The sequence below is a fragment of the Sus scrofa genome, chromosome 3 (genome assembly GCF_000003025.6).
Source record: "Sus scrofa isolate TJ Tabasco breed Duroc chromosome 3, Sscrofa11.1, whole genome shotgun sequence".
Taxonomy (NCBI): Eukaryota; Metazoa; Chordata; class Mammalia; order Artiodactyla; family Suidae; genus Sus; species Sus scrofa.
In genome coordinates this window covers 106,287,874-106,308,947 of record NC_010445.4, presented here as the reverse complement: position 1 = coordinate 106,308,947, position 21,074 = coordinate 106,287,874, and the positions used below count along the sequence as shown (strand labels likewise).

Below are 21,074 nucleotides of genomic sequence, written 5' to 3'. Positions count from 1 at the left end.
ATGGTTCAGGGCCTTTTCTGGCTTAGTACTCCTCTTTTTTCAGTTTAGCAGAGAAGCAGAGAATGTGTGCACATGCGTACACATACACACACACACATCCCTTTTACTCCTTTAAGGAGTGATGGAGAAAGACCTTGAGACCTCACACACTCGCCTCAGGGATTTTTTTTTTTTTTCTTTTTTGGGCTGCATGGGTGGCATATGGAGGTTCCCAGGCAAGGGGTCAAATTAGAGCTGTAGCAGTCAGCCTATACCAGAGCCACAGAGCAACATGGGATCAGAGCCGCATCTACGACCTACACCACAACTCATGGCAATGCCAGATCCTTAACCCACTGAGCCAGGGCAGGGATGGAACCCGCATTCTCATGGATGCTAGTCAAGTTCATTAATCACTGAGCCACGTCGGGAACTCCAGCCTCACGGCTTTTCTTTAGTTGTTTTTTTAAAGAAGCAATCAAAAGAGAGGAAAACTCCTTTAAACTATGATCCAAGCAAGTGTGGCCATAGCCTGTTGTGGCTGTCTGAGAGTCTCCACTCAACCCTGGGGCCGGCTATCCTGCAGCTCTCCCCCCCAATGTTCCCTAACTGCTAGGTAAACCCTTGGACAGTGTACTTTCTATAAAACATGCATTCAGACCATGAAGTTATCTCTTCTCAAGCTCTAGACCTTCTAAGCAGCTCTGCTCCAAAGTGCAAGCAAGAGCCTGGGACTATGAAATGCACTGAAAGCTCAATCACAGCAGAACAGGTGGAGAACCAAGGTCCCATGTGCTAAGTGGGTCCTGTGAGGACTGCAGGGGAGTTTAGAAGTCAGATGGCCATGAGGATGCGAATATGGCCTTAGGAAGTGATATCTGCAGATGAATCTAGATGGGATGCAAAAGAAGCAAAGATAAAAACTGTAAAGGAGCTGAGATGGATGTCGGGGAGGAAGAGTGTTAACTGTGCACCCTTGAGCTGCATGACTGAGTTCAGATGTGGCGCTGCCTCATACCAGCTGTCACTGAACCACTCCCTGTTTCTACTTCCCATTGGTAAAATGGAGATGGTAATAATAGCTCTTTATAGGGGGGTATAGATGTTTTGGTGAATTATTGTCTTAAGTGCCTCGAACAGTATCTGGCACAGAGCAAACATTATGTAACTATTAGCTATAATTACTAATACTGTGACTTCACTACCTCTGTTATGATCATAATTGCTCTAATGCTATTCATAAGGACCAGGTCTTGAGTAGAGAGGTATAGTAGTAGCTACTAAATTCAAATTGTACCTAGTAGCGTCCTCGCTTGATTGTGTCTCATTTTTGGATCCCCAGTGATACATTTTTTGTCTCTGCTGAGTGAAAAGGGGCACATCTGAAGAATGACTACTTACACGTTTAAAATCCTTTGATGAAAACATCTGATGGGGTCAGATAAAGCCATTCTTCCAAACGGTCTGCAGCACTCTCCAGTGGCTCATTTTTTTCAGTTCCTTACTCTCCTGGGATACATTCTAACTGGATAGCTACTATTTTTGGTCCTAAGTTCTCTTAATGATGCTCTACTTCGTGACGTGTATAGAGTGCCCGCAGAGAATGCTGAGACATTCCAGGGTCAGGGGTGAGTGTGGGAGATGGGGCACGCGGTGACATGGTACCCTGGCAGGTTCCCCCGTTGCTCTACACGTGAGGGGGCGTGTCCAAGTGCGAACAAACAGTGATGGTGTGTCACAGTCCTTGTCGTTTCCTTCCTAGATGACTATGCCCAGCTGTGCAACATCCCTGTCACAGGACGCCGACGGCCATACGGACGGGATGCCTTGGTCGACTTCAGTGAACAGTATACTCCCGAAGCTGATCCCTACTTCATTCAGGACCGTAAGCACAATTTGTCCTTTACTTTGGAACTAAACATGGCTCAAAATGAGGCCCCTGTTAGCAATGCAGATTTGTGGGCTAGGCTGTAAGCCTGCTGAATCGGTAACTGAGCTGAAAGCCCCCCAGTCAGTTTCACCTGCTCACTGCGTAATCTTTACATGTACTCAAGTTTGAGAACCACCAGATTAGCTGGTGAGTCTGAGTCTTGATGGGGAGGGTGCTTTAAAGAAAATCTTGTCATAATTTCCATGACAAAATCATTTCTTTTTCTATGAAGTGGTAGCTTCCTTTAAGGGTCACAGTTTTCTTGAAAGCTTGGTTTAATTGTAGCCTTTTTTTTTCATATGAGGAAATGGTAACTATTAACTGTACTGATCATTACAAGCATTTAGAGTGAGAGGTAAAACAGTTGTTCTCCTGGTCGGAGATTAATTTTTGATGCACTTTTTTATTATAGTTGTTTTTATTATAGTTGTTTTTACAATGTTGTGACAATTTCTGCTGTTCAGCAATGTGACTCAGTCATACATATACATTATTTTTCTTATATTCCATCGTGTTCCATCCCAAGAGATCGGATATAGTTCCCTGTACTACACAGTAGGACCTTATTGCTGAAGCATTCTAAATGTAGTAGTTTGCACCTTCTAACCTCAGACTCCCCGTCCATCCCACTGCCTCTCTCTCCCCTTGGCAACCATATGTCTATTCTGAGTCCGTTTTGTAGATAAGTTCATTTATGCCATATTTTAGATTCCAGATAAGTGATATATATGTCTTTCTGAGTTACTTCAGTGAGAATCTTTAGTTGCTGAAAATGCCATTATTTTGTTTTTTTACAGCTGAGTAGTATTCCATTATGTATATGTACCACATCTTGTATATACATGTACCACTCATCTGTCAATGGACATTTAGGTTATTTCTATAGAGATTAATTTATAGAATTTGTGAGGGGATTTATTAAGAAATGATGTGTGATGGCTTTTCCTAGATTTTTGAGCAGACTTTTAAGTGGGAAGTGGAATAGGTATGAGTGAATAAATGCATGTACAACCAGAATGTCCTCAAGGAGGAAGCCACACTTGTAGGGGAAACCAGAGCTTTCAAATACAGTTGAATTATGTCAAGTCTAGAAAGCGGGATGGTATACATGGAACTGTCAGGAGAGCCTGGGTTGTCTGCCTTCAAGAATGGGTCTAGGGAGCGCAGAATCCAGGTGCCTGGTCACAGCTTCCTTGCAGCCTGGGGAGCTGCTCCAGAGTTTGAAGACACAATTCTGCAGACTAGGGAGTTGGGGTTAGGACTTTGGAGCCATAGCTGCATTACAAACTACAACAAGGATGTCCTTTCTTTGTGCTCTGTCACCTGTGGTTAGGGTGACAGAGCTTCCCGGCTGCCTTGGGAGTTATGTCCACTCAGAGTCCCAGGGTTCACCTCCTTCCCTTCTCTTTCTTGTCTCCACTTTCTTTTGTTTTTTAAAGAATACAGTAGATTGATCCTTCAGCCAAATGCAGATCCTTCATGCAGATTTTAAAGATGCTTTAAAATCTGCATGAAAACAACATTCTATCAGATGAGCTAGGATGGGCTTTCTAGACCTGGGTGGGTCTAGAGCATTGCCAGCCTCCAGAAGGCCCCTGTGCCCTTTCTCAGCCTCCACCCCAGGGAAGAACTCTCCTAACCCCTAACACCTTAGCTTCTCTCTCTTAATCAGCCACAAAAAAAAACACCATGCACTACTTCAGAAAAAACGGCTTAAATATATTGACAGCTATGAAACTGCATTTATGATTTCTGTACTTCTCTGTGAATGTTGTTGGTCAGTAAACATTTGCTTTCAGGGAGAAGAAATATTGAAGTTCAAAAAAAGCACCGTTTGCCTGCCCTATAAATCTAAAATACCGGGGTAAATCTCTATGTAATGCTGACACAATCCCATGGCTTGTATGTGTAGCTGCTAATGCATTAGAGTTTAAATGCCAGGAATTTTAATGTTGAAATGCTCTGGCTTATATACCTTTTTTGTTAATGCTGTCATTCCTTTCGAACTTTTAAAATTCACTACAACTGTTAAGAAGTCAACATACTGGTATCAGATCAATTTCTTATTTTAGCAACATAGGAAGTTGAGATGCAGTTCCAAGACCCCCAGCTTTGAGTATGTCATGGCCTTTATATTTATTTCTTACAGGTGATGGAGGAATAGCTCCTCCTTCCTCCACCAGAATCAAAGGCTTTCTGGCCCTGCCAAGGAAATCATTATATTGGGTCAACAGTGCAAGAGAGGCTGAGGTTTCCTACCCCCTTTATGATTCACCACTTCCTGCCTTTCTGTTTAAGAAAGCTGAGCTGATGGCTGGTGCTACCTTTAGTGAGAGCAATATTTCTCAAGCTGGCATTTTCTAGAGCAGAGATCAACTTTTTCTATAAATGGCCAGTTAGTAAAATGTATAGGCTTTGCAGGCTATGTAGTTTCTCTTGCAGCTACTCAATTCTGCTCTGGTATCAAGAAAGCAGTGAGAGACAAGTCCTCAATGAATAGGTGAGCCTGTATTCCAGGGAAACTTCATTTATAGAAACAGGTAGAGGCCCGATTTGGAGCAGGGGCTGTGCTCTGCTGACTGTGGCTGTTTTAGAGTCCTGGAGAAGTATTTTGGAGAATCTACCTAATACGTGTAGGAGTTTCTGATTTTATTAACGTTGTGTCCTAATTTTTGTAATAAAGTTATAAAGTTAAAATGGTTTTGCCATGATATTTGGACTTTGAAATAGTTCCATACACTAATTTTATCAGTATTTCTCAAACTGGCTTTCAGGATATGCTGACAGCCTTGATGGCCAGTTGTATTTTTCCCTTTTAAAATTTTTTAAAATGGCCTGTCATCGATGTTTTAAAATCATTGTTAAACCTTACTGCCCTGCAGAAGCAGTAATATTTTGCCGCCCCCTGCAGTTCCACTGGAGAATTACTTCAAAGGCCAGATGAAGACTTCTGGCCCTAGGTGGATTTTTTTTTTTTTTCCTCCCTTAAAAGTATTACGTGGTGTCTTCAGAAGGAGGGAGAGGATGAGAGGCCACATCAGCCATGGGTCTGGGTCACCATGGATTTATGTTTACAACTTTACTCTCTAGAAAGAGCTAAAATAGTCTATCTTGATGCCTAGTTACATTGTTTTTTGTACTACTCAACTCTAGCTCTGAATCAGTTTAAAGATTTGTTTTCTTAACAGACTTTAGGTTTTTTAAACACTAGTATGATGTATTTTTCTCATATATCAGGATGTTTTGAGTCCCTTTTATTGCCTTGATCCTTTGATTCCCCAAGAGCCCTTTTGAAAGGCTCATTCCAAAGCCAGAGCAAACAAACAGACCTCAGATGGCAAGGCCAGTCTGACTTTTCTCTGCTCCTGGGAACTCCAAGTGAAAGAACACTGCCTCCAGCACTTGTGCATCTTCTTGGCAAATGTCTACCCTGATCGTGAATTCCATCGGTTCCATCCTGAGAGATGTTCTGACGTTTGCCCTATTGCAAACTCAGGAGATTTAAAGTCCTAGACCAAAAAAGATCTTATTAACAGCAAAATCAAACACCCTACTTGCTTTATCTCATTTTATGTGATTTTAATGTAAAGCATTAGAATTCAAGATGTAAAGCATTAGAATTCAAGGTCTATAATATGTTATGCTTAATAGGGTGTACAGATGTATTTGCTTCAATTTTATTGCTATATTTAAGGTATTGGGAAGATGCACGTATAATAAACCATAACTTAATAATTATGTCCTTTTTAAAAAACAATATAAAGATTTCAGATTTTTAACTTGCCGCCTGTTCTTTCCCTTCCAGGTTTTTTAAATAGCTTTGAGGAGTTGCAAGCTGAAGAATGTGGCATCCTTAATGGATGTGAAAATGGCCGCTGTGTCAGGGTGCAGGAAGGTTACACCTGTGATTGCTTCGATGGGTATCACTTGGATATGGCCAAGATGACCTGTGTGGGTAAGAATCGTGGGTATTTGATGGGGAATTCTTCTCTTCCTGACATGCCCTGTGACCAGACGTCATACACTTAAGATTTGCAGAGGAGTTACCATTGTGGCTCAGCAGTAATGAACCTGACTCATACCCATGCAGATGTGGGTTGGATCCCTGGCCTCGCTCAGTGGGTTAAGGATCTGGTGTTACCATGATCTGTGATGTAGGTTACAGATGCAGTTCAAGTCTGATGTTGCTCTCACTGTGGCGGAGGCCAGCAACTGCAGCTCCGATTGGATCCCAAGCCAGGGAACGTCCATATGATGCAAGTGTGGCCCTAAAAAGTGGGGAAAAAAAAGAAAAGTTCTGAAGCTAGCCAGTGGCAACAAGGGTACTTAATGTCCCTGAACTATCCACTCATAAATGGTTAAACTGATCAACCCCACCTTCTGTATATTTTACCACTTTCTTAAAGTTGATATTTAAGAATGCATGAAAATGGTACACATGGAGGGAAGGCCAAAATGTTCTGAGTAATTACTTTGACTCTTAAATGGAGCTTTTGACTTCGCAGCAAATAATGTTTTCCTAAATACCTGACAACAGCATGGGGAAATATATTATGTCTGGAAAAAACTTTGGAGAAAGTTTTTTAAAACTCACACACTGCCTTCCTTCTTACTTTTAAAAGAACACTAAAATACATGTTTATCCCTTCTATGTGAGGGATCTTGTATTCCAGAGCCTGTTGGACTCTATGGTAACAAGACCCTTGACTTGAAGGTTTTTTTTTTTTCTTTTCTATTTTTGTGCCTCTTTTGATCCCTCCTGTCCCCACTTCGGTTTTTGTCTCACTCTGTGGTAGGTCTAAAAAAATAGGTAGCCTGGGTTATTGCAGGTGTTTTAAGCATGTAAGTGCCTTTTCTTTCCTGTGGAAGGAAAGCTAAGGAAGTAATTGAAGCCTTTCGAGAGATGGCTCTGTGTTGTTTCTCTTGACACCCTTTCAGTTCTTCTACACCTGCAGAGAGGAATTTAGGATCGTTCTTCCGGCGTTCTTGCAGTTTAACTGTAAGATGTCAAGCTGACAAAAAGGGTTCATGTTGTGTTAAATAACAGGGAAAGACATTCTAGAACCTCTCAGGTAACCTACCTTTTTAAGATCTAGAAAGTCGTATTTATCTTGCACATGATTGAAGCAGACAGTCCTGGCCAAGCCGAGGCAGCTTCCTGAGGGGAGAGCCAAGAGTAGCCAGTGTTCAGGCCGGCTGCCTTAGGGAAGCAGCAGGTTGCGTTTCCTCCCGAGGTGCTGTTAAAGCTTGTTTACCTGCATGATTTGTCCTATTGCAGATGTCAACGAATGTGATGAGTTGAACAACCGGATGTCTCTCTGCAAGAATGCCAAGTGCATCAACACCGAAGGTTCCTATAAGTGTGTGTGTCTGCCGGGCTTTGTACCTTCTGACAAGCCAAACTACTGCACTCCATTGAATACCGCCTTGAATTTAGAAAAAGACAGTGACCTGGAGTAAAAGCTACATAACCTACGCCCATATACTACTCTGCACTGTGTAAAAGCAAAGAGAAATGTATTATACTTCAGACATTGCACCTAACCCAGAGTGTTGGAAATACGGCAACATCAGGGAGTTGTTTATCCTCAGACGAGCAAGGATTCAGTGTGAGCCTGACTGGTGTGACAGACCAAATGGACATTTCTCTGAAAAACCCGTATATATAGTCTGTGCATATGTAAAATTCAGTGGAAAAGAGGCAGAACAGTGCTGTTATTTTAAACAGAAGGTTGTATTATTATGGTTTTTTTGTTTGTTTTGGTATTTTTTACTATTGCTTGATTAAATCTGGCCTTTAGTGATGGAAATATTTTATATAATTTTCATTGGTTTTGGTTGTGCAGTTCCTTGGCTACTGTTTCGTTCTATTCAGATTTTGGTTTTTTTTTAAACTTTCAAGTGCAAAAAGTCTCTGGTAAAATATTGTTTAAACATATATATAAGTATTGTTACACAGGGTTATGCTATTCCTGGCTGGAACATTTTTTTAAAATCCAAATTGTCTGTCCTGTGGAACAGGCAGTGATTGTTTCAAAACTTTTATGCACATTTGGAGAAGAGTACTTTCTATTTACAATGTGTTGTCTGATTTTAATGTCCATTCTTAGCCAAGCTGCTAGTAGGTGTTAATTGGATCCCTCTCCCCCATTGAAATGGAAGAACTAATGAGCTTACATTAGTATTGTTATGTGTAAAAGTAGGCCCAGCAAATTTTTTAAGAAACTTGATGATCCCAATATATTTACCAGTGTATGTTAAAGCAAAATAAATCACCATTTTTTTTTTTTAGAAAATTTCTACCTCAGCGTAATATCACTGAGCATCTGTATATACAAGTTGTCTCCCTGTCCACCCTACTCTATCAATGGTTTCCTATGAATGTAGAGACTTGTACAGGTTGTTATAGGTGGAACTACAGGAATAATTGCAGGGCTACACTTTCATCTCTTCAGCTCTCAAACAACAATGATTTCATTATGTACAGAGCTCCTCTGATTTACTACTCAGCTCTTTGTCAAGAAGAAAGTAAAGATGGCTGTCCTGAATCTGTATCAAAGTGCTGGGTGACTGCAACTATAAGGAGAATAACAGAAGGTCTCTGCAAGGTGCAACAATAAGTCACATCCTGATAAGACATTTCTCAGGGAAAAGAGCTCCCTATTTTAGGACAAAACATTTATAGTCATAGGAACCCAGATTCTCCTAAATGTTACCAAGCCAAATCACTGAGACTCTTGTGTTTGTCGCAAAGCAAGGCAGCCAAGCAAGGAGCTAAGGGAACACATCTCAAATCCACCTCCTGGAAGGCGAGGGGCTCAGCATATTTATGGGAGATGGAATAAAGCAGGGGGTCTGAGGCACAGGGAGCCTGGAGACCGTCCCTTTCCCCGTGTTCCTCCTGTCTGCAACCTGCACATCGGCAGGGTTTCACTATCAGGTGCCCTGTTTGAGTAGAAGTTAGGGCCATGAGGTCTCCTACCTTTTGCTGGGTCCCCCTTGGGGGTCTTGCAATTGTCCTGGTTCTTCTCTGTGTCCAGGCACTGCCAGCAGAGGGGCCAGTGGCCTATTTCGTTCTCCGTTGTTCCCTCCTCTCCTGAACCTGGTCCCTGCTGTTAAAATTTTGGAAGGCAATCTCAACAAGTTGAGACACACGCAGTCCTAAAGCCCCTTCCACCTCGTACATGTTCTTCTGTGTACTGGGGGCCCTCTGACCAAGGAAAGTCATTACCATCTTTAAATTCTCTGGGCCTCAGGCTCTAGATCTGTATATTGTCTATAGGCCTCAGAGACCCTTTCTAGAAATTCTGAAGGATCCTCATTTGGGGTTTCTGTTTTAGCTCCTGTACTTTATTAGCCATTTTTGGTTTTGGCACCCCCTCTTTACAATCCCACGAGAATACAGTCTCCATAATCAAGTTTTGGCCTCTCCTGAGCTGCCCATCAAGATCCACTGTTGGTTTAGCTATGCTTCCCACAGCCCTCACTGGGTTGTCCAGGGTTTATTCTGTATGAAGCCCATCTGCCTCCTTCCTCGCATTATCCAAAACCATTCTACATTCTTCTGAAGTGAAGAAGATATTTAATAAATTCTGAACATCTGCCCAGGTTGGGTTGTGGGTTACAAAAAAAAAAAAGAGAGAGAGATGATCCAAGGAGCATGGATAGTATTATCTACATTGGCCTATTGGTTTTTAATTAAATAAATACAAAGTTGAAAAGGGGGAATGGACCCAGATCAATCCCATCAGCTGCCCCCCACAGTGGGGACATGACTTACTGGATATTGCCCCACCTGAGTTTGGGTAGCTTGCCGGCCAAGGGGAGTACCTGGCAGGTATGAGAGGCAGAGAGCATTCCTGTTTCTCCATCTTCAGATAGGAGGAGTAGTGTAGGACAGGGCAAGCCTGAGGCCATGGCTCAGGTGCTAGCAGCAAAGGAGCAGCGCTAGAATCAGCCAAGATCAGGGAAGAGCAGTCGGTGCTCAAGTGAATGAACAGCAAACATCCTCCTTTTCCTTAGAATGAAGTACAATAGGTTTCTTTGCCTTTCCTATTGAATCCTAATCTTACATTTTCTTTGCACAAGTTTATTCTGATACAATAAACGTACAAGAATATACGTAAGGTTTTTATCCCATCTTTCTTCCCACTTACAAAGTAAGTCTAGTTGCAAAATTATAATTTAAGGGTCCATTTTCATACCATTTTGCTCCAGAGCCTAAAAACATGGTAGCCACGCAGTGTTACGAAAAAATGCCATCTTCATCTTTCCCTTAGATTCATAACTGGAATTTCTCCAATTTTGGAGAATGCAGCCTAGAGGGCTGCAAGAGGGAAGGAAATTAACATTTCCCACCTTAAAGGAGCTTTGCTTTCAGGGGGTTGCAGCAATGAAATCTTTCTAAGGGTCCCAGCCATCGTTACCAAGAAGTTCAATCCTCAATAGCCAGTTCTTAACAATTGAGACAATGATACATAAATGGACATGTCCAAACAAGCCCAAAACCAAAAACCAGAGCCCTAGGCCTTTACCCCAGGTACTGAGGTCCTGAGTACCTTAGCAGCTATTAAATATAACCTTTTAGACTATTTGCTAAAATCCTACCAGGGAGGCCTCCAACCCACAGTCTGATCAGGATGTATACCCAAAAGATGTATTCCAAACCCAAAGTCCCAAACCACTTGTTTCTCCACTGCAGAATGAAACTTAAGTGCTAAAGGTCAGCAGCACCTCACCAGGGAAATCCAGGGATAGTCCTAGAACTAACAGACAAGGCAGCTGCTTGGACCTGTCCACAGGCTCTCAGTACGAGCAAGGGGCTGATAAACCTCGGGCAAAAGGTCCACCTAGACTTCCATCACCAAATGTGCTACCGCACCAGGTTCATTTTGCCTAACATACAGCAAGCCAGAAATGCTGAGATTTGCAGCAAAGAATTTGCAAGGCAACCAAGTGAGGAGTCTGGAGAACAAATGTCAAACCTGTCTCCCCAGAGCCAAGGGACTTGGGGTATTTATGGGGTGAAGAGCAAAGTCATGGGGAAAGATGATTGGGAAAAGTGTGATAATCATTCTGTGCAGGTAGCATTAAGCTACAGGCCTCTGCATGTTCAAAAGGTGGGCCATACACACACTCATTTGAGGGTCAGTGGTCCCATCCAGTTTTAATCACCTCATCTGAACTAGAACAACCTGGAAAAACCTATTTATTGTTTAGGCTACCTGCCACTTGGAAGAATCAAAGTCTTTTGCAGCAATAATTCAAAAGACCTTGATCAGTAAAGACAGGTTATAGGTGAAATATATATAACAAATGATTACCTTTGGCTTCAGTTCCCCCATATTTTGATCATTCCTCAATCTTGAAGGAAGAGGGCTGATGATACTCTGGCTATTTCCTGATGATAAGGGATGCAGACCTAACAGGGGCTTGAGGAATGAAACTGTTTAGCAGTCATTAGAAAACATTTTGTCCCTGGCTGCAAAGTAACATTTTGCATAATTAGAATTTCTGTATCTTGCTTAACAGTCTTGGTACAGCATTTAACAGCACAATTTATAATTAAATACCAAACTAAGAGGTTGATGTGTATGGATAACCCAGGTTTTAATAGTCTCTGAAGAACAGATCTCATCTCTTGGAGAATTAAGAAACTCATCCTGAAAACTAGTCTAGACCCCGTACTAATGGGAATACCTGTTGTAGCCAGAGAGCCTGTGGCCTAATTTGTTCATGTTGGTTTCTCTTTCAGCAGAGGCATTCAGGTATTCACAAGAAGTATTAACCATACATGAATCCCACCCTGTTCAGTCTGTACATAATCTAGAGCTATACAGTTATCTAGGATTACTTGGCTAACAGGTCAGTTTCTGCCCATAGGCTAGTGGTAGATAAGCACTTTCATTTGCTTATTCCCTGTAGCTGAAAGATTTCTAATCATGTGCTCCTGTGATCCAGCTCCCCACTATGCAAAAATGCTTTACCAAGCATGCACCAAAATCTATCTTCCTGATACCCGGACAAATAGGCAGCTTTCTTTTTTTTTTTTTCCCCCTAGAGAACAATTTTAAAGAACTGGTCCACTGCCAGGCCTCGTTTGGATTGTGTACGAAAAAGGATGTGACTAAGTGTCCCAACAGATACCACCAGTTCAGGCGCTCACAGGCCCAAAATTGGTGATTGGTGATCAAAACTGCAGACAGGAGTTCCCGTCGTGGCTCAGTGATTAACGAATCCAACTAGGAACCATGAGGTTGCAGGTTCGATCCCTGACCTCGTTCAGTGGGTTAAGGATCCGGCATTGCCATGAGCTGTGGTGTAGGTCACAGACACAGCTCAGATCCCTTGTTGCTGTGGCTCTGGTGTAGGCCGGTGGCTATAGCTCCGATTATACCCCTAGCCTGGGAACCTCCATATGCCATGGCTGTGACCCTAAAAGACAAAAAAAAAAAAAAAAAAAAAAAAAAACTTCAAAGATGTACCCTGAGGGGGCACCCAGAATGCCAGACATATTGTTAGAACTTAGGCTCTTATTTTTAGGGAATGTATCTAGGCCATGGTCAAGTCAGGATTAGGTATAAGGCAACATCCAGAGCTGTTTGATTTGCAAGTCAGCAGAGGTATGGGTGGCCCTTAAGAGTATGTTTAATACGTGGAAAGGTAAAACAACCTAAGAGTGTCTCAATCGCGATCAGTCTGGCTGAAACATCTAAGTATTAAACATGGAACGGACATAGGCTGGGAAAAATAATAGCTGTTTCTACAGTATCTTGACCAAGCACAACTTTGACAGAGGTAGATAGATGCCAGGGTCATTTCCATTTTAGTCTGAGGATATGAGGAGAGGACCAAATTTGGGCTTAGTCAAGAGAAAACAAGGGGCAGGAAATTCTCCGATTAGCCTAACCTGGTGTGTTCTGAGGACTTTTTATCCTAAATCACAGTGAAGTTATGGACCACCAGGAAACTGATCACAGCACAACCAAGGGGGCAGCAAGATCAAACACAGGAAAAGGTTTTGGATAATTTATCCAACAGCTAGAGAGATTACCTACTTTGGCCAAAGTCTGAGAAATCCCTGTCACTGAGAGTCTTTCCAAGCCTGGGAGGTTAGAAACAAAGAGAAAGCTTAACAAAAAAAAAAAAAAAAAAAAAAAAAAAAAAAAAAAAAAAAAAAAAGAATAGTCATTGTAGTAACCTAAGGAGTTACTTAGATTGCTTTGCAATGAGTTTACCAACGTCACCACCACAGCAATTCTCTTCACCTCAATTTCTTTTGAGTCTTCCTCCTGGAAAGCATTTAAGGGCTTCACTTTTCCACTCAGGAAAGTCAGTATCAGGGGTGCAGAAGAAGCCAAGGTTTGGATGTTCTCAATTCTGGTTCTGTTCTGCAGCATGGTTTCCCTTTCCTGTTGCATTCTTGTCTAGGCTGATCTCTGCTAGACCGGCTTAACTCAAGTGCGATGAATCTGTGGCTTAATTCCCTTCATCTTCACCAAGGAATGGGTCACGAATAGCACCTCATAAGGTCCAGTCCAACAGGGATGAAGGTGGTCTTCTGGATGTTTTTCTCTCCCAAGATTTTAGCAAGACCCAGTTTCTAGGACAGAAGTGGTGGAGGGGCATATCCATGAGAAATACCAACCTGCTAGAAGCAAATTGCAGCAGTTAGAGTGGGTCTCTGTGATTGTACATACTTGACAGTGTCTAGTTCCTTGAGTTTCTTCTGGATTTCCTAAACCATTTCTGAAAAATAGAAGGGTCTCCCATACAGAATTTTATAGGGGCTCAACTGGAGCTTCTATGAGCCATCTTCACTTGAAGCAGGGCAACCAGTAAGGCCTTATCCCAGGTTAAATTAGACTGACATATTTTAGCTACATCCTTTTTAAGAGTATGATTCATCTTTTCCATTTTGCCAGTAGATTGGGATCACCAAGAAGTATGTAATTTCTGATGAAGGTTTAAGGCTCTAGGTACTTCTCGAGTCATTCTTGCTAAAAAGAATCTCCAATTGTTACTTGGTATGGATACAGGTAACCCAAACCTCAGAATTGTTTCCTTTGGTGGGCCATTAACAACCTCAGAAGCTTTTTTCAGTCCGATAAAGGAATGCTTCTGCCTCAACCAGGACAAGTGTCCACAAATACTTGTAAGCACTCAAGATTTCTAGTGGCTCCTGGCATCGCAGTACCACCTGCCAGTCTTCTGCTGGGTCCATTCCTTTGGCAGCTCAGTATTAGGATTATTTTTAGCCCATCGATGCATTTCTGTATCATCTTTTGAATTATCCTTTGCATTTCTTGTCCTAAAATGAACTTATGAATCCACTGGAGGGTGGCATTTCTCCCATAGTGGGTACTCTGGTGTTTACAGTTTATTACATCTTCCACAAGCTGTTCAGATAAAAGGACTTTGCCTCATCTATTATAAATCTACCCCTCCTTGGTATACTTCTAAGTTGTCATCCTGAAAATGGCCAGGATGCCCATCAATCCCCATTCACTGGCATTTTCTAAATCTTCAGGAGAATACTCTGGATAGCCTCTTGTCAAATCGCAGATCTATGTGTTTTAGTCATGGCTGCTAGCTTTGCCATTTAATCTGCTGGATTATTCCCTTAAGCAGTCAATTTCTGACATCCGGGACAGCAAACAATAGCCAATTCTTTTTGCTCCATGATAGTTTCTAATAAGTTTAAAATTTCTTTGGCATGTTTAATTTCCTTCTTCCCTGCATTGAAAAGTCTTCTTTCTTCCAAAGGTCCCACAGGAATGGACCACCAATAAAGTAAATTCACAATCAGTGAAAATAATTACTCTTACCCTTATCTTGAGAGAGGGCTTTGGTGGGGCTTTAAGTTCCGCCTTTTGTGTGGAGGTACCTGGTGGAAGGGCTTCTGCTTCCAGTGTCTTGATCAGTCACCATCATCTACCCAGGCTTGTGTCATTCCTGGTCCATAAAGCTACTCCTGTTTATGAACACCTCAAGGTCTGGAAAAGGGTCTTCCAAAGGCCAATCCATCAGGTTGAATGGCTGGAATAGACCTGTTTGATTATCCGAATACCACCATGTATAGGCACTTTAGTATCCATCCGGAGCAAAGGGGCAAGATTCAAGGCAGAGACTGCTTTTAGAGTAACAGTAGAATTATCCAATAATATAAGCCTGATATTTTCCCAATCTTCCTGAAGTTAACCCACATTTGCTCTTTTGTTCAGGGTGGGCTGGGGAGAATACAGTGAGGTGCACAGTCATAGGTGGTCCTAGTATAAATTTCTCCATTTCTTGTAAAAGATCACAGAAGTCACTACAGCTTGAAGGCAGACTGGCCATCCCTTAGCAAGTGTACCTACTGGCTTTGAGAAATATGAAACAGGCCTCCTTAGGCTACCCAGGTTCTGAGCTACAGCTCCAAGGCTGATTCCTTGCATCTCATGAACAAGTAAGTCAGAAGGCTTTCTGATACATGCAAGACCTAAAACCAGGGCAGGAGTTCCATGGTGGCCTGGGAGTTAAAGATCTATCATTGGATCTTTAACCGCTGTGGCACGGGTTCAATCTCTGGCCCAGGAACTTTTGCATGCTGCTGACCAGACCAAAAATAAATAAATAAAGCTAGAGCAGTTATCAGTTTTTCTTTGATAACCTGGAGTGCCTTATAGCATTCCTTAGTCCAATCTAGAGGTTCACAGTCTCCTGCCTTAAGAGCTTCATAAGGGGGTTTTGCTATGAATCCAAATGCAGCAGAAAATCACTATTCCTGGGAATCCCAATTGTCTCTTGGTAGCAGGAACTTCAGTCTTGGCTAGAGCTTCCCTTCTGTCAAGGAGCAAGATGTTACAAGTTACATCTTAGAGCCCGTTGTGTCTTTTGAGAAGTTTTTTCCTAAGCATGTCTAAACCTCTCCAAGGGTAATGACGTAAGTGCAACAAATAGTGTGAATATTAGCACCAATACCTCCTTCTTTAGTCAGTAGAAAAATTACAGGTAACCCTTTTATCTATTATTATGTGGGCTAAGGAATTTAGGATGTCTGCTGCAATGCTTTTTCTTTCTTTCTTTTTCTTTTTTTTTTTTTTTTTTTGGCTTTTTGTCTTTTTGGCTATTTGACCAAAGGTGGCTGCTAGATTTCTGATCATCTTGTTTGCATATGTTCCTGCATTTAAGAAATAAGATTCCCAAGAGATTTTGCCACCACATATCTTGGTGTCCTGCTAACATGGATCTCTGGACTCTGAAATGAGAAGAAAAAGGAGGTTCATTGATTTCCTTATGTGCAGACAATGGAGTAACATAATGTCCTAATATAGATCATGTATTTGCCATCTTTAAAAACATGTATGTGCACATCCTTGGAAGGTGGATCAATTCCCAGCACCACCCATGACATCAAAAGCTGGGGCAGCACAAATGATCCCTCCTAGAATTCTGACATCAACAGCCTCGTTAATTGAATATTGCATTGAGAAAACTTCCAACTATGGATCATTTCTTTCGTAGTCTTTCCAAAAATCATTTACATGGTATTTAATATATGTGAGTTCCTGGCTTAATTTACTCTCATTTTCCCCTTAAAAAGGACATTTTTCAATAATGCCAAGGACAGAGCAAGAGGGTTCTGGGGTAAGTTGTGCTCTCTCTTAACAACTAAGGATATTATCAGACAGGGATAGACCAATTAATACGCTAACCTGAACCTGAAAGGTTAGGCCAGAGGGAGGTTGGTCTGGATAAGTGGTAATAGGAGGAACATCTGAAAAGTCAGTAATAGGCATTATGTAGGGACTACTCCAGTAACTATACTGTGTAAAAACTTTAAAAAGGAATTTTCATTCCATTGGGGAAAAACTATAGCTATCAAAAAAATGATAATTTTAAATTTTGATAAGGAGACAAACATTTGGTCAACAGTTCAGTTGAGCTAGAGATGCATCTTACAGGCCTGGTCCAGATGCCTGATGTGTGGGTCATCTGTCTACCACTGTTGTTGTCTTCTCATTCTGGCTTCATGGATGTTCTAAAGCGAGTTTGAGTTTAGCAGTTCCCTATAGACTAGTCAGGTGCAGAGGTCCTTTATAAGTGGGAAGTATGAATTTAAGAGACAATTCCCTTCAGTTTCATTGTACATGAGCTAGTTAGGACTACCTGATAAGAGTCCTTCCATCTAGGTTAGAGAGAGTCCTTTAAATGATGTCTTTTTGGAGTTCCCATTGTGGCCTAGGCATAACAAACACGACTACTATCCATGGGCACGCAGGTTCGATCCCTGGCCTCACTCAGTGGGTTAGGGATCTGGGACTGCTGTGAGCTGTGGTATAGCTCTCAGATGTGGCTTGGATCTGGTGTTGCTGTGGCCAGCAACTAAAGCTCCAATTTGACCCCTAGGCTGGGAACTTCCATATGCAGCAAGAGTGCATTAAAAAAAAAAAAAAAAAAAAAAAAAAAGTTGTCTTTTCCAGCATGCATAACTTCCTGGTTATCGGTTACAGGGCACCTGAGCTTCCTCCACAGATCAATTACTGTGATCGCCTTCAGAAACAAGCTTAGAACGTCCTTTTAATAATTCAATTAAGGAGTTCCTGTTGTGGCTCGGTGGTTAACAAATCCAACTAGTATCCATGGGGATGCAGGTTCGATCCCTGGCCTTGCTTAGTGGGTTAAGGATCTGGCGTTGCCGTGAGCTATGGTGTAGTTCACAGACACAGCTTGGATCTGGCATTGCTGTGGCTATGGTATAAGTGGACAGCTGCAGCTCTGATCTGACCCCTACCCTGGAAACTTCCATATGCCACAGGTTTGGTCCTAAAAAGACCAAAAACAAAAATTTTCAATTAAACATGAAAATAATATAGCATAGTAACAAAAAGTCTTCTAGGAAGTGACTCTATGGCAGAAAATATGGAACCTCAAAGACAGCAACACTAGAATGTAATATCTACAAAGGTGTATGTTGAACATTTTCTCTGTAAAATCACCTTTATTTCTATCAAATAGTCAGCTTAAGACTAATTTGTTTACAAAGTAAGTCCGGTTTCAATAAACTTGACCTGATAATTTACATAAGCGCAACTGATTATGCATAGGCTCTTTGAAAGTTGGCTTTCCTGTAACTTTTCCTAAGGAAACTCAAATTGAATGTTTTGTGTTTTTTGTTTTTGGTTTTTTTTTTTTTTTTTTTTTTTTGTCTTTTTGCCTTTTCTGGGGTCGCTCCCATGGCATATGGATGTTCCCAGGCTTGGCATCTAATCGGAGCTGTAGCTGCTACGCCAGAGCCACAGCAACACGGGATCTGAGCCATGTCTGCGACCTACACCACAGCCCCTGGCAATGCCAGATCTTTAACCCACTGAGCGAGGCCAGGGATTGAACCTGCAACCTCATGGTTCCTAGTCAGATTCATTAACCACTGAGCCACGATGGGAACCCCATCAAATTGAACTTTTAAAAGAGGCCTCTTAAGGCCAGGAAAGCCATGCCCCTAGATTCCATCTACAGTATCTATATATTTAGATGGACTCCTCTCTTCTTGAGGTTCTTGCACCTGTCGGAACCTTCTTTATCACCTGGAAATGCTGTTGGGAAACTTAGAGTCTTCAAGCTCTCAAAGAATCAGGTATAAAGATAAACTCAAAATGGATTAAAGTTCTAAACGTAAGGCCAGATACTATAAAACTCCTAGAGGAAAACATAGGCAGACCACTCTTTGGCATAAATCACAGCAATGTATTGTTTGATCCACCTCCTAGAATAATGACAATAAAAATAAACCAATGGGACCTAATTAAACTTAAAAGCTTTTGCATAGCAAAAGAAACCATTTAAAAAAAAAGAGCTGAGAGAACTGGAAAGCTGCATGTAAATCAATGAAACTGGAACATACCCTCACACCATGCACAAAAATAAACTCAAAACGGCTTAAAGACTTACATGTAAGACAAGACATCATCAAACTCCTAGAAGAGAAGATAGGCAAAACATTCTCTGCTATCAACCTACAAATGTCTTCTCAGGTGAGTCTAAGGCAACAGGAATAAAAGCAAAAATAAACTAATGGGACTTCATCAAACTGACAAGCTTTTGCACAGCAAAGAAAACCATAAAAAACTAAAAAACACAACTTACAGAATGGGAGAAAATAGTTTCAAACAATGCAACTGACAAGGGCTTAACCTCTAAAATATACAAATAACTTATACAACTCAACAGCAAAAAAGCCAACAACCCAATGTAAAAATGGGCAGAAGACCTGAATAGACGTTTCTCCAAAGAAGATATACAGTTGGCCAAAAAGCACATGAAAAATGCTCAACATCACTGATTATTAGAGAAATGCAAATTAAAACTACTATGAGGTACCATCTCATACCAGTCAGAATGGCCATCACTAGCAAGTCAACAAATAACAAATGCTGGAGAGGGTGTGGAGAAAACGGAACCTTCCTACACTGTAGGTGGGAATGTAAATTGGTGCAACCACTGTGGAAAACAGTATGGAGGTTCCTCAGAAAACTATATACAGAACTACCATATATATGACTCAGCAATCCCACTCTTTGGCATATATCTGGACAAAACTTGCATTTAAAAAGACACAAGCACCTGTATATTCATTGCAGCACTATTCACAATAGCCAAAACATGGAAATAACCTAAATGTCCATCAACAGTTGAAGGGATTAAGAAAGTTTGGTATATATACACAATGGAATACTCCTCAGCCATAAAAAAGAACAAATCCATTTTCAGCAACATGGATGGAACTAGAGATTTTCATACTAAATGGAATAAGTCAGGAAGAGAAAGACAAATACCATATGATATTGCTTACATCTAGAATCTAATATATGGCACAAATGAAGCTTTCCACAGAAAAGAAACTCATGTACTTGGAGAATAGACTAGTGGTTGCCAAGGGGGAGAGAGTGGGATGGACTGGGAATTTGGGGTTAATAGATGCAAACTATTGCCTTTGGAATGGATAAGCATGAGATTCTGCTGTATAGCACTGGGAACTATATCTAGTCACTTACGATGGAGCATGATAATGTGAAAAAAAGAATGTATATACGTATGTGTGACTGGCTCACCTTACTGTATAGTAGAAAATTGACAGAACACTGTAAACCAGCTATAATGGAAAAAATAAGTCAATATAAAATGAAAAAAAAAAAAGACACACCAGAGATGGAAGAAAATCTTTACAAATGATGTAACCGTCAAGGGTCTAATCACCAAAATATATATATCTAATCACCAAAAGATATAAACAACTCATACAACTCAACAAAAAAGCAAACAACCCAATCAAAAAAATGGGCAGAAAACCTAAATAGACATTTCTCCAAAGACACATGGATAGTCAGTAAGCACACGAAAAGTTGCTCAAAATCACTAATTATTAGAGAAAGGCAAATCAAAACTACTATGATGTACCACCTCACACCAGCCAGAATGGCCATCATTAACAAGTCTACAAATAAGAAATGTTGTAGAGGGTGTGGAGAAAAGGAAACCCTCCTACACTGTTGGTGGGAATGTAAATTGTTACAGCCACTATGGAAAACAATATGGCAGTTCCTCAGAAAGCTAAATATGGAACTACATTATGACCAAGGAATCCCACTCCTGGGCATATATCCAGACAAAACTACAATCCAAAAAGATACATGCACCCCTGTGTTCATAGCAGCACTATTCACAATAGCCAAGACACGCAAACAACCTAAATGTCCATCAAAAGATAAACAGATCAGGATGAGGTGGTACATATATACAGTGGAATACTCAGCCACCAAAAAGAATGAAATCAAGCCATTTGCAACAACATGGATGGAACTAGAAATTATCACACTAAGTGAAATCAGAAAGGGAAAGACAAATACCATATATGTGGAATCTAAAATATGGCACAAATGAACCTACATACAAAACAGAAACAGACTCATAGACATAGAGAACACCCTGACAAGGAGAGGAGGATGGAGCAAGCAGGATGGATGGAGAGTCTGGGGTTAGTAGATGCAATCTATTACATTTAGAATGGATAAGCTATGAGGTCCTGCTGTGTAGCACAGGGAATTATATCCAATCTCTTGGGATAGAATATGATGGAACATATATTTGGGTCACTACGCGGTACAGCAGAAATTGGCACAACACT

General features: G+C 41.2%; 1 protein-coding gene and 2 long non-coding RNA genes across 10 annotated transcripts in view; 1 reads left to right on the top strand and 2 right to left on the bottom strand.

The window, feature by feature from the left end:
* The window catches only part of LTBP1 (latent transforming growth factor beta binding protein 1), a 423,791-nt gene extending 415,591 nt beyond the window's left edge, over nt 1-8,200 (top strand). The window contains 3 exon segments of the mRNA XM_021087653.1: nt 1,742-1,864; nt 5,715-5,864; nt 7,188-8,200. Coding sequence (XP_020943312.1) covers nt 1,742-1,864; nt 5,715-5,864; nt 7,188-7,369 — 455 coding nt within the window. The 3' untranslated portion in view covers nt 7,370-8,200.
* LOC110260037 lies at nt 4,021-7,292 on the bottom strand. The gene is made up of 3 exons (XR_002342793.1): nt 7,165-7,292; nt 6,991-7,067; nt 4,021-5,418 (listed from the first exon to the last, which is right to left on the bottom strand). It is a non-coding gene; the product is annotated as an uncharacterized LOC110260037 (long non-coding RNA).
* Nucleotides 7,742-21,074, bottom strand: part of LOC110260036 — a 66,538-nt gene continuing 53,205 nt past the window's right edge. For 3 of the 8 annotated variants that reach the window (XR_002342792.1, XR_002342785.1, XR_002342789.1), the window contains exons 2-5: nt 13,177-16,148; nt 12,967-13,013; nt 11,233-11,340; nt 9,403-9,926 (exon numbers count right to left, since the gene is read on the bottom strand). This is a non-coding gene — a long non-coding RNA (uncharacterized LOC110260036). Of the gene's footprint in view, nt 9,022-9,402; nt 9,927-11,232; nt 11,341-12,966; nt 13,014-13,176; nt 16,149-21,074 lie in introns of those variants that run through there. The other 5 variants (XR_002342791.1, XR_002342788.1, XR_002342790.1 and 2 more) reach the window with 5 other exon arrangements.